At 39.6% G+C, this 12,514-nt stretch overlaps 1 protein-coding gene across 3 annotated transcripts in view; it reads left to right on the plus strand.

Annotated features, from left to right (window-relative positions):
- GRB14 (growth factor receptor bound protein 14) overlaps positions 1–12,514 on the plus strand; it is a 61,924-nt gene that overhangs the window by 27,523 nt on the left and 21,887 nt on the right. For all 3 annotated transcript variants that reach the window (XR_012656651.1, XR_012656652.1, XM_075070158.1), the window contains exon 2: positions 7,033–7,189. Coding sequence is in view for 1 of the 3 variants with exons in the window: in XM_075070158.1 (XP_074926259.1) it covers positions 7,033–7,189 (157 nt within the window). In the remaining 2 variants the exon portion in view is untranslated. The remainder of the gene's footprint in view (positions 1–7,032; positions 7,190–12,514) is intronic.

Genomic DNA, 12,514 nt, shown 5'->3' on the forward strand with positions numbered 1-12,514 from the left:
TGTAGGCTACTATCAGAGAATAATGCTATAACAAGCAGACAGATTATCAACTTTTAAATTTAAAGCTGAAATTTAAAGACTTCTCAGCTTTGTTCCCCCATCTATGTTCTTTCTCTAATGAGCTCCAGGAGGATAAACTGGTATTAATATTGGCATTTTTACCTTGAAGCCTGTATGTTATAGTTCAGCCTAGATTTCCTGTATATAAAATTGCTGCCCGGAAAGAACATAATCTGCTCCTCTTATTGAATAGCAGGAGCTGCTGCAGGATGAGTGCAGGGCAGTCTTGCTGTCCAACAGCCCCCTCCCTGAGCCTCCTACCTCCTTGGGGCAGGAAAAGTGGGAGTCCCCTAATTCCCTTAGTGCATAGGTCTCCCAAATGCTTTAATCCAGCCCTGAATGTGTCAGTAATGGATTTACTTTATGTAAGAACACCAAATTCTATTGCTCTCTGACAAGCAAAGAATATGTTAGACAGTTAAATATAAAGCACCATTTTAAATATTAGTGACACTTGACACAAACAAGAACAAGGAATTCAAATGTATGACTGATGACCACCTGCCCTTAACTTCACTGACCACAGCAAACAAAAATGAGAAGTATGTGGTGTTAGCTTGATTTTGTAACTCCTTTCTTTCCCTCATTTTCATAGGTGACTTTTTTTTATTTTTTGTAAGTGTACCTGTACGTGGGTGTGTATTCCTAGTTTGGGAGGAGAACTGTGAGTGCAGTGCAAGCCCCCTCGCTCCTCCATCGTCCCCTGCCTCCCACAGCTTGGGACTCAGGAGACAGTCTCTGCTCTGGCACAGACTTGCTGTATGACTTTGCGCACATCACTTAGTGTCTTGATGCCTCAGTTTCCCCTATCTGCAACATAGCAATAATAATTCCCCAGCACGAGTGCGATGAGCACAAATTCACATGTGCTTGTGATGTACTCAGATACTAGAGTAAAGGAGGCCATATTGGTGCTATGGTAATACAAATAATTAATATCACCTAATTAGCTTAGAATAGGGAGAGAGAAATCTGTTATGCTCACATTTTCCTTCTTTTTTTTACATGAGTGCATAAGGTAGTTTCTGAGAGTTGTGATGGTCTTTTCTGTCTATATACCTGCTCTTTGTGGGTAAATGCTAGAGAATGAAAAATTAAAAAAAAAAAAAAAATCCCGGTAAGGTCCTTAAACTCTCTAGATTGGCATTCCACCACACCCAGGAAACCTACCTGGTGATGGAGACGCTACATGATGGGCAGATAGCCTACCAACCAAAAGGCAGGATTCTAACACTAGCTTTTTAAATATCAATGTTTTCTTAACTGTGTTTCAAAATTTTCCCATTTCTAGTGGAATTCTCTGTGATAGTGATGGGAATATTGTTGAGAGTTGTAAAATGTTTCAGAATGCCTCCACTGTAGTGCAGTATGCTACAACTCTCATTGCCCTACTCTGCCAGCCTCAATAAGCAAACCTTTCAGACTAGAAGAGGAGACAGTTGGGAGCTAGAGAGCAAATGCTCCAGGCAAACAGCCTGTTAGTTAACTCTAAGATAGTGGGTTATTGATGATCATGCATAATACCTAGTTTTGACATACAATAATTATCTATTTAATACATGACCAAAACTGTAAAATCAGTACAACATGTGCAAAGTTCTATTCATAGGGCAAAAAAATAATTGTGGTAGTGATGACCTAAAGTTAAGCACCTAAATCTATATAAATGTGGACTGGTTTTCAGAGGTGTTGCTCATCTATGGTTGTCCATAGGTGTTCAGAGATGCTCAGTATCTTCTGAAAATCAAGTCACTTTGATTTCAGTGCCTAGGTTTTGGCACTCAAGCTCAGTAGTTTTGTCTGTTAGCTCTAGTTCGCTCTTTACTTGTATGGTAGTTTAGACATCTTTTTGCATTGTCTAGACCACACATTAAATGAACTAGATTTTAAACTCTTTAGGACCGAGAGTGTGTCTTTCTGTATGTTTGTATAGTCTCGGCATACTGAGGCCCTCCTACATATTGTAATACAAATAATGCAGTCTGAAGAGAATACCAACAGGAATTAGTTTTCAAACCTGATTCTGCAGGATTTGCAAGACTCGTCCAACAAATCCATGAAGTTCACAGTTGCAGCCCTTGGTCTGGTAGGAGACTTCTCAGCATGACAGATTGATAGAATCAGGGGACAAAAAAAATCCCCTGCTCTGGTTACCTTTATGCTTCCTTCCCCTGTACTGCTCCCTCTTCATTTCAAGCAGTTACTGCTCTCCTATGTTAATGATATTTCAAAATAATTCACACAGTATTCATTTCCACCTTAAATAGAAGTCAACTGTGATTTGACAATCTGAATAAGATGACTAAAGAAACAAATATAATCAGGACCGACGAGAGGGGCGGGGAGCCAGTACAAATTACCGGGGCTTGGCGGGTCCAGAAGGGGGCCCAGCTTCCCTGGCTTCGTCGGCCCTGTTTAGCCGGTCCGCCCTTGCTGGGAGGCCCAAAAATTTTTCTTCATCAGGGCCCAAACCCGCTCTCGGTGGCCCTGAATATAATCCAAATAAAATTTATACTGTGACACTTCTGGGTTTATCTTTTGGCACAAATGCTTTCACAAGTCTCTTTCAATGTTCAAAATGTAGTGATAATAAATAAATGATAATTAAATTGATCAATCCCCCATCCCACCTTCAAGCAATGTAATCACTTAATAATGCCTGTTGCACTAGAGGTGGTGCCTTCCCTTTATGCACAAACACTTATCTGAGCTGAAGTAGAAACTCTTCCACTTTAAGACCCTATGTCTGTCTACACTGAAATGAAAAACCCGTGGCACCAAGTCTCAGAGCCTAGGTCAATTAACTCAGGCTTGCAGGGCTTGGGCTGCATGGCTAAAATTTACAGTGTAGATGTTTGGGCTCAGGCTGGAGCCTGGGCTATGAGAGCTCTACCCTCATGGGTTTCAAGGCCTGGGCTCCAGCCCAAATGTTTTACAGTGCGAATATTAGCCTCACAGCCTGAGGCCCTCATGCCTGAGTCAACTGACCTGGGCTAGCCACAGCCATGCTGTGAATCTTCTATTGCATGTAGACGTACAAGTACCAGGGTCTGGGGCCCATTTTTAAAATGTCCTACTGTACTGACTTATAGCTTTACAGCTGCCAGGTGCTTAAAATAAGTAAAGGAAGCAGCCTTTGTCGTCCTTATCTTTCTGTTTCCGGTCATTGTCTTGGTAGGTGTCAGGAGACAGCCAGCCATCTTCATTCTCTATCCATTTCCTAAGTTCAGGAAAGGTATAGCAAAAATAGAGATAGACATTCACTTCTACAGCCTATGAAGTACCTGCCTATCAGGGGAGGTCAGTGTGGTCACATTCTTGGCCATGACTTTATCCTCATTTTACTTCTAGAGAACATTTCTCTTCTCCCTGCTTCTGGCAAGAAAGAAATGTATAGCTCTATATTTTAAGGAAAGCCAGCATCTCCGGACATCCGCTTTCAGGTGGCTCTATTCTTGGAGACCTTTGAAACAAATACATTCTTAAGAAATTTGCCTTGGACTTCTCTCAAATGCATTGTACCATATGCATTGTCTGGGTACTTTTTTCTTAATTTAAAAAGAAAACAAAAGGTCACTCTAACTTGATGAGACTTACCCTGTCACACTTAGTTCATCAAACTGTAACAAAAGTTCAGAAAGATTCTTATGCTACAAGCAGTCAGTTGTCTCCCAGCAAAATTTGAATCTTTTGCAAGGAACAGAACTAAATGGCACAGTGTAGCTATGCTTTTACAAGACATCACTTGTCATAGCTGAGAGTAGGGCGTAATTGGATGTCTTAGACTTAGGCAGGATGTATTCGCCTGTACTAAGAAAGTGAGGAGACTTAAAATATAAATTCTACTTTAAAAACCTTTTTTTGGTTTTGCTTCAGCTGTAAGGTTATGGTCCAAGGCGACCTCCAAGGCTTCTCTGTCCCCACGCCATATGGCCTCAGTCTGTTCATTATCAGGATGTGTGTTGCAGTCTTCAGTATTTTAAAAAGCCAATTTCTATATGTTCAGCAGTAATACAGAGATTAGTCATCTGCACTGCAACTCTTGGCCATTTTAAAAGAAAAATGTGTGTAACAAAGGCCTCAGCATACACTGCGTGCATATTCTTGCTATGAAGTGACATTACATGACTCCTGACTTGATGTATATCTAAAGGAATCTCTATATGCAAGGTACATACTAGCAGGAGACAAGTTTCTGGAATGGGAATCACATCTAGCTCTGCAACCAAAATGTTTTGTTACTGTGCGAAAGTCACTTTGTTCTATTTCTCTTCCACAGTTTTTGTCTGATCTGCTTTGACAGTAAGCTCTTTAGGATAGGGCCCACTGCAATGGGACACCAAACTTAGCTGGAGCTTCTGGGTGCTATATTACTGTATATGATGAATAATACCAGTGTATCTTGAACAGTTGAACATAGTAATTTTTTTTTCTAGGACTGGTAGGTGCTTCTTTGCTAAGTTGTTCCAATCTCCTATGACCTTTGCAGAGACCAGAATCATTCCAATGCATAGATCTAGTCCCAGCACCTACAGGGACAGAAGCTGGGATGATATTGGGGGGAAAGAAAACAGTTAATGAGAATCTGACACAAATCCAAGACATTTTAAAGAACTAACTCCATCACTAACAAACAATCTCAACTACCCCGCAGGCATCATTCCCTTATGTTAAGGCGCCTCTTTCCCATTGTACTATAAGAATTGACATTTAATTTGCCATACAGTGACCTAAAGTGATCAGATAGCAAGTGTAAAAAATTGAGATGGGGGTGGAGGGTAATAGGCGCCTGTATAAGACACAGTCTTATATATCAGGACTGTCCCTATAACATCAGGACACTTGGTCACCCTAAAGTGACTTTGCATTCAGGCTGCTCTCCTGGCCTATATCCCCTGGAAGGCTCTATTTGGATTTGCTATCTCTTAGCCTGGGCACATGTTGCTACTGCTGCAGCAATGTTGTCTTTTCTTGAGACACTGACTGCATGAGTTGGGGGTGGGATTTTCTGCTGGCTGTCTAGCTAATACTTGAGTGGAGGAATGAAGTTCCAGGGTGGATTTGTCCTTCAGTGCACTGCTGCTGATGCATGGATCAGGTGCTCATCAATAAGCCTTTCACTGGTTAAGTGAGATGAGATTCAGAGAAGGGTGAAGCAAATGTTTAAGGGATGCAGGATTGCCTCATGTAGGAAAGCTTTAAAAGGAGCCAAATACATGTAGCTCATTTAAATTACAACATGAGGGAGGACAAAAACATAACATAGTGTGTCAACCTCAGAGGACCAGATGAGTTATGCACGTTAGCATGATAAAAGGGTCTCTAGATGCATTTTCTCCTAGTGTGATAAAAGACTTTCAAGTTGAATATCAAGAACAACTTTATAATGCTGAGGTCTCTGTGTCATGGACTTCGAAGGGAAGTGAGACACTTAGTAAGACAGCAATTTGTCTACTTCAGAGTTGTCTCAAGCTACTAGAAAATACATACACTAGGGAAAAAGCTCTGTACTGGTGGGAGATATTAATGAAATGATCTACAATTTATTTGTTCTCTACCTTCCAATGATTTTAAAATAGCTTTAGGATTAAAATACTCTGCCCAGAACAAACAAAACTCAAGCTAATAAAAATAAAGGGCACAGTTTCAGATTGTGCCATTTTACTGGAATTCAGAAGATCTAAAAGATCTTTTTTTAATATGCATATTTCTCCTGCACTTATGTGATATGTTGACTGATCCATCATTTTTATAATTAAACTCAAAACACTTATGTTAATTCAATGATAACATTGAGTTCTAATACCGCAATGAAGTAAATGAGAGCCCAGGCTTTTGCCAGTGTCTTCTATATTTTTCATTGCTTTAATTTTGTTATCTCTTTAAAAATGGAAAAATAAAAATAAAGGCAAATTTAAAATACAGTGCTGAATTAATTCAGTTTCAAGATTCTGTTATAATTGCATGCAAATCAAGAAATGTGTCCTGAATACCAGAAACTCTTCCATGTTGATTTTAATTGGAGCAGTAGGTGCACAGCACTTCAGAAAATAAACCAATAGCAAGTTTCATCAGTTCCATCTGATTGGCTGTAGTTTGGTCCTTCAAAGAAATGGAAACAAAACAAATTGCATCTGAATTGACTTGTATATGGATTTGGAATTCATCTTTTGGCTGGGTGCAAGCATGAGCAATTTCAACTCAAACCTTCACTTCTTCCAAAAAGCTGTATGGTATTTAAATAATACACATTTCCCTGTTTTTCAGAAGTGTGGATCTTTACTGAAATTTTCAAGTCAACAACTCCTCATTGCTGAAGATCACCAGAAAATTACAAATTTTATATAAAGAATGTAATACAATAGGAAGAAACTTGGAAGTTGTAAGGATAGAAGATGAGCAAATCAATGTGTCCACTTGTGCTGTGTTCCCTCCTACAATATTTTAAACTACTCTCTAGTTGCTCATAGACCCTGGCAATCTTTCACATGTATCATTTTTGTTCAGGTGCATGTTTTTAATTCTACTTCCATTCCCTTGTGTCTCAATCCTTTTTTAATGCCCTGATTCTTGCTTGTCAAAATTCAAACAGTCTTGTGGCATCTATCCTTTCTATTCCCTACAGAATTACATACACTCAGATTAGCTCACCTCTCTTTTGTCTAATTTCTTCCAACAAATTCAGACCTGGTTTCACTAACCTTTCTGTATAGCTCATTCTCAGGATCCTTGAACTGTACCATTCGTCATCTGCAGCATCATCCTTGTCTAATATTAATGTGGAGATCCAGTTACTAGAAGGGGATATGGAAGCTTTCTGCTTTGTTGAATGTCATGTTACACTTTTAGGTTCTTGTCTCAGTCATAAGGTTTGGAGATGAGTAAGTTGTCTGGGCTGATTTAACCAATCCTGAGCAATTTTAAATGTATGGGCACTTTAGCTTTTCCAGTTTATACTCATTGTTTTTGCAGGTAATTAAAGTATACAGTGAGGATGACACTAGCAGAGCTTTGGAAGTGCCAAGTGATGTAACAGCCAGAGATGTATGCCAGCTATTAATACTCAAGAATCATTTCATAGATGACCACAGCTGGACACTGTTTGAACACCTTCCTCGCATAGGTCTAGGTAAGGTTGCCTTGTTCACAGCACAAAAAAGGTATTATAGCTGCTTGTGTTTTGTTTTGTTTTGTTTTTTTAATGTAGGAAAATTCTAGGAAGCCGTTCAAACTCATTCTTCTGTTTTCCCCGTTTTTTTTTCTGATGCAGAGTCATAAGGGATGCTCTTGCACTGATCCCAAATTACCTTGACCTGAATCTGAAGCAGGGGTCTTGAGGACATAGATTCTTCACGCTTCTGATAAATAACTTTTAGTTCTTCCCTGCTTTTTTTTTTTTTTTTCTGGACAGTTTTCCCCTTTTTACTTTCTTGACTTTCTCCTGTTTACCTCTAGCAAAAGAGCTGGGCCCGTATTCCAGCGCAAATAGTAGCTGTGCCACTCCAACACAACCAGCTGAAATTTTTGAGAGGGCGTAGTCGATGAATATCTCTCATACAAAGGATAGAAGAGCTGTCGTATTTCATACTTTTATGTGGACAGTGGGTGTCTATCCCTCTAAATTACATCTTTCTATTGAAGTAGACTTGTCAACATCCTACTACAATACAGTCAATTAGCTTTGTGAGGTTTTGATTTAAACTCCAGAGAAATTGACCTACATTTTTTTAAACCCCCCCCCCCATCTACATATTAAATACAAAAGAAGCCTACATAAAAACAACTAAGTTTAAGATTTTAAGCCCACAAAAATCAAGATATTCATACTTCCGCTTCCACAACTATATTTGCCCTGTTGGTATTATGTGTTGTCATATAAAGTATAAATGTTTCTGCCTTATTTATGTGTAATGTGATGGACACCAACTTTTCTGTGTCTCAAATAACTACTGTAATGTTGTGGTGGTGTTGTGGTCTCACTTCCTGTTTTCAGTGTATACATAGTTTCAAAACTCTGCAATAAAAAAGTAAAGTAAGACGTATCAAGTATCAGACATGTTAAAAATGTGTAATACAGCAAAGATTTGCCAAAGAATTAGTGTAGATGTCTTTTCCCAGAAGATATCATCTTAAAAGATACTTTATTCAGATAGTCTAAATATAATTTTCAGTATTAAAAAGGACAATATCTTCCCATATTAGATCTTGTGATTTATTTTTTATTTTTTTTGAGAGCTATAGTGGAGAAATCTACTATAAATCAAGTCATAAAACAACACAGTTACCCACCCCCCCATCAGCAGCTATGAAATCACCTGGATTCAATTTGTAACTAAAAGAATAGTCAGTAATGCTAGAGTATTTGCCCAGCATAATGAAATTTTCTTCTCCCTATGTGGCATGGAAACACCATAACGACTTCCAGTGTAGGAATATGGCTAGAGAACAGGAAGCGGGAGGCATTGCTGGAATGTTTTTGCATCTACAGCTTCTAGAAGATTCTTGTGATGTGAGGTAAATTTAAAACCGTCTGCAGGCTGTTCTACCACATGGAGGGAACTATACTAATACCTAGCAGTTCCAGCACTGAGGCCACCTTTTGCCACCTCTGTGTTTTGTGCTGAGTGTTCCTTGTTGCACCAGAGAGTCTGGCCCAATCACAGAAGATTAGGGATGCAAGAGCCTCAGAAGGTCATTTAGTCCAAGCCCCTGCTCAAAGCAGGACCAACACCAACTAAATCATCCCAGCCAGGGCTTTATCAAGCTGGGTCTTTAAATCCTCTAAGGATGGAGATTCCACTACCTCCCATTGGTAACCCATTGCAGTGCTTCACCACCTTCCTAGTGAAATAGCGTTTCCTAATATCCAACCTAGACCTCCACCACTGCAACTTGAAACCATTGGTCTTTTTCCTGTCATCTGCCACCAGTGAGAACAGCTGAGCTCCATCCTCTTTGGAATCCCCCTTCAGGTAGTTGAAGGCTGCTATCAAATCCCCCCTCACTCTTCTCTTCTACAGACTAGACAAGCCCAGTTTCCTCAGCCCCTGGATCATTTTCATTGCCCTCTGTTGGACTCTCTCTCCAATTTGTCTACATCCTGCCTGTAGTGTGGGGACCAAAACTGGACACAATATTCCAGATGTGGCCTCACCAGCGCCGAATAGAGGGGAATAATCACTTCCCTCGATCTGCTGGCAACGCTCCTACTAATGCAGCCCAATGTGTTGTTAGCCTTCTTGGCAACAAGGGCACACTGCTGATTTGTATCCAGTTTCTCATCTACTGTAATCCCCAGGTCCTTTTCTGTAGAACTGCTGCTTAGCCAGTCAGTCCCCAGCCTGTAGCAGTGCATGGGATTCTTCCGTCCTAAGGCAGGACTCCGCACTTGTTGAATCTCATCAGTTTCATTTTGGCCCAATCCTCCAATTTGTCTAGGTCACTCTGGACCTTATCCCTACCCTCCAGCGTATCTACCTCTCCCCCCAGCTTAGTGTCATCCGTGAACAATGTGTGTTTATGTAAAATGATACCCGACTGTGCAGTTTAGAGTGTATTGTTACCCGACGTTTTAGTCCCCTTGTGGGTTAGCATAAGCAGGCAGAATCCCTGGAATAATGACACAGTCACAAACTCAGTAACAATAAAATGTGTGTTTAGTATTGGAAGAGCGAACAAAAGCAGCTCCCTTCTGGCTTCTGGTGCTCCTGACTTCAAGCCCTTTTTCTTTCCCGTTCAGGAAGCATACTCTCACTGTGCTGTCATGGGTCCTTCCCTTCTGGGAGGAGCCACACCCTGTATAGGCTGCCTATGCATATGCCACACACAGAGACCGAGCCAGAACATACTGTACTATGTTTAACAGCAGTATTTTAAAGATGAGCCACAAAGCTAAAATTGTTTTTGCCCTTTACTGCTCTTTTATGGTGTATAAAGACAGCCACAAATATTTTTGAAAAAAAGTTTTCTCCTTTGTAACATTTCAAAGATATTTCTAACTTTTTACCCTGAGTGCATCAGTTGTAAGATACTTCCAGCTCAGAGAATAAGGCCAGAGTTAAACTGGGTCAGAACTGTACATTGACTAAATATGCTATTGGGAGAAAGCTAGGGATACTATTGCCTTAAGCTATTATATAAATAATAGAAGTATTTTCTCTCTTTATCAATGAGACTGGATTTTAAAATAGAGAAGAAAGTTAGTAAAAAGCATTAAAGAAAACAAAAATGAATTATAAACCTAAAGAAGTGATTCTGCAAAGGTTCCTGGCCCAGTCTATCACAGTTATTGATACAATGCATATTGTGTCATGTAATTGGACCACTTCAATCCTAATGATATCAGTTGTTGCTGAAATATCAATCTTTTAGTTGTCACATTTCTCAAGATATTCGAGCAAGGGGAATTTTTAAACATCTATGAAGTACTATGTTGAGACATGTCCATTCCTTCTAGAGAACGAGATTGAGACCACCAAGCATACAGACTCTTCTAGTAGTAACTTCTGAGCTCACTGCTGAGCTCTGCTGAATGTGAACCAGCACTAAGGCACTGCATTCCCTAACCAATCCTCTGAGATGTCTGGTTCTCCTTCAGGTGTAATTTTAGTAAGAGACTATATTTCCCTTTTTTAGTTAGTCTGCCTTCTTCAGGCTGATGTTAGAGACTAATGAGGTACCAGTAGGTATGGAGATTTGTTCTCTTTCAGGATGCCGCCTTCTTCTGTAATACTTACTAGTTAAACCACCTCTAATGTTTGTTGTTGTTGTTGTTTATTTGTTATGACACAAATGTAGACCCTTTTTAGGTGTGTGATATATTCACAAACTGATCTTTTTTCTTGTAAGCAAACAAATTCACTATTTGTAAGTACTGTACTAGATGAATAACTTTCAGACTGTGGTTTGTGAATAGTTTGGTTGACTGGTTGCTGTGTATTGTACTGTGGTGTGATTTATACACTAAGACGCGCGCGCACACACACCACATTTTTTTTTCAACTGCCTGGTTGAATGACTGAAGCACTTGAAACAGGAAATAGAGAGAAGCTCATTTCCAGTAAAACATTTTTTTGTATGAGTAATAATTAATGTTAAAATTCCTGAATCTGTCATGGATACAAACATTTTAGCTAATATCCAACAGCTAACCCAATACTTGTGATTTTTTTGACCCCATGAATCACAGTAAACTGAACATAGTGCTTTTTATTTGCAAATAAAGCCACAAGTCAGCTGTTATTTATATAAACATGACATTAATTATCACAAAGTCATTGGAATGTGCTCTCATCTGTGTACATATATTTGAGTAGCTACTTGCACATTCAGATGGGTATGTACCCTGAAAGGGGATGTGTTTACCAGAAATTATTTCAGAATCCGGTAGACTTCATACATTTTTAAACAATTTTTAAACAGTGTTTTTTTTACCTTTGTCATGGACAGCAAATACTAAAATATATTTGGTTCTCCATAGTACATTTTAGAGAATTGTTATGCTTTTCTCAAATGTTTAACCTACAATTCCTTCTCTAACAAATTACGCTTATCATAGGTGTGTTGGATTTTTTTTTAATATCCACTGGATGTCACTATTGTTCCTCATATACAGGTACTGTACTAGATTTATTTGAGCAGAATAAAGGGTAGCACTTGACTCTTAGGCTGTGTTTACACAGTCCCACAATTCAGACTATAGGGTGTACAAATTGCAGTGCGCATTGGATTGCCTCACTTTAATTCCCCTAAGTGGATGCTGAGGGCATAAACTAAAAAGTACTTAGTTTGCAGTTAAATAGTCTTGTTTAAAGAGGGCCATGTTAATGCAAACTAGGTATCTTGTAGTTTGCAGCAGCAGTGTCCATACAGTGGAGTGCACTAGTATGTGCTACAGTTCACCCTCCCATAGTCCAAACGGAGGAGCTCTGTAGACAAGCCCTTAGGCTATGTCTACAGTGGGAGAGGGGAGTGTGATTCTCAGTTCCAGTAGACATCAAGCTAACATGCTAAAAGTAGTAGTATAACTGCAGTTTTCATGGTTCTGGGCTAATGCACCTCTATTATCCCTCCGTGGTCTGTTCTGAGGCTTCCAGCTCCCCTGCATTCACCTGTCTTGAGGAGAGACGTGCATCTCTCTCTCCTTCTCTCCTGTCCGAGGATTTCTATGCTGCCCACTGTGAATTCTCCAGCAAAGCAGACTGCCTCAGCAGGCCAGTTTGCCTTTCTTCTTCAGAGGCTATAAACAACATAATTGCCCACAGTTAAGTGAGGACATAGTTCTTTCCAAAATAATCACATTTATTCTTAAAGTAAAAGAATTATGGAGAAACCATTAAAAAAAAAATACGTTTGCAAATTATCTTACCAGAGATTACCCTGACTCAACAAGGGCTCTGGCAGGTAAACAGTCCTGCAGACACTGACAAGGGGTTTTCCAGTGGTTACAAGTTCA

The sequence above is a fragment of the Chelonoidis abingdonii genome, chromosome 10, assembly GCF_003597395.2.
Source record: "Chelonoidis abingdonii isolate Lonesome George chromosome 10, CheloAbing_2.0, whole genome shotgun sequence".
Taxonomy (NCBI): domain Eukaryota; kingdom Metazoa; phylum Chordata; order Testudines; family Testudinidae; genus Chelonoidis; species Chelonoidis abingdonii.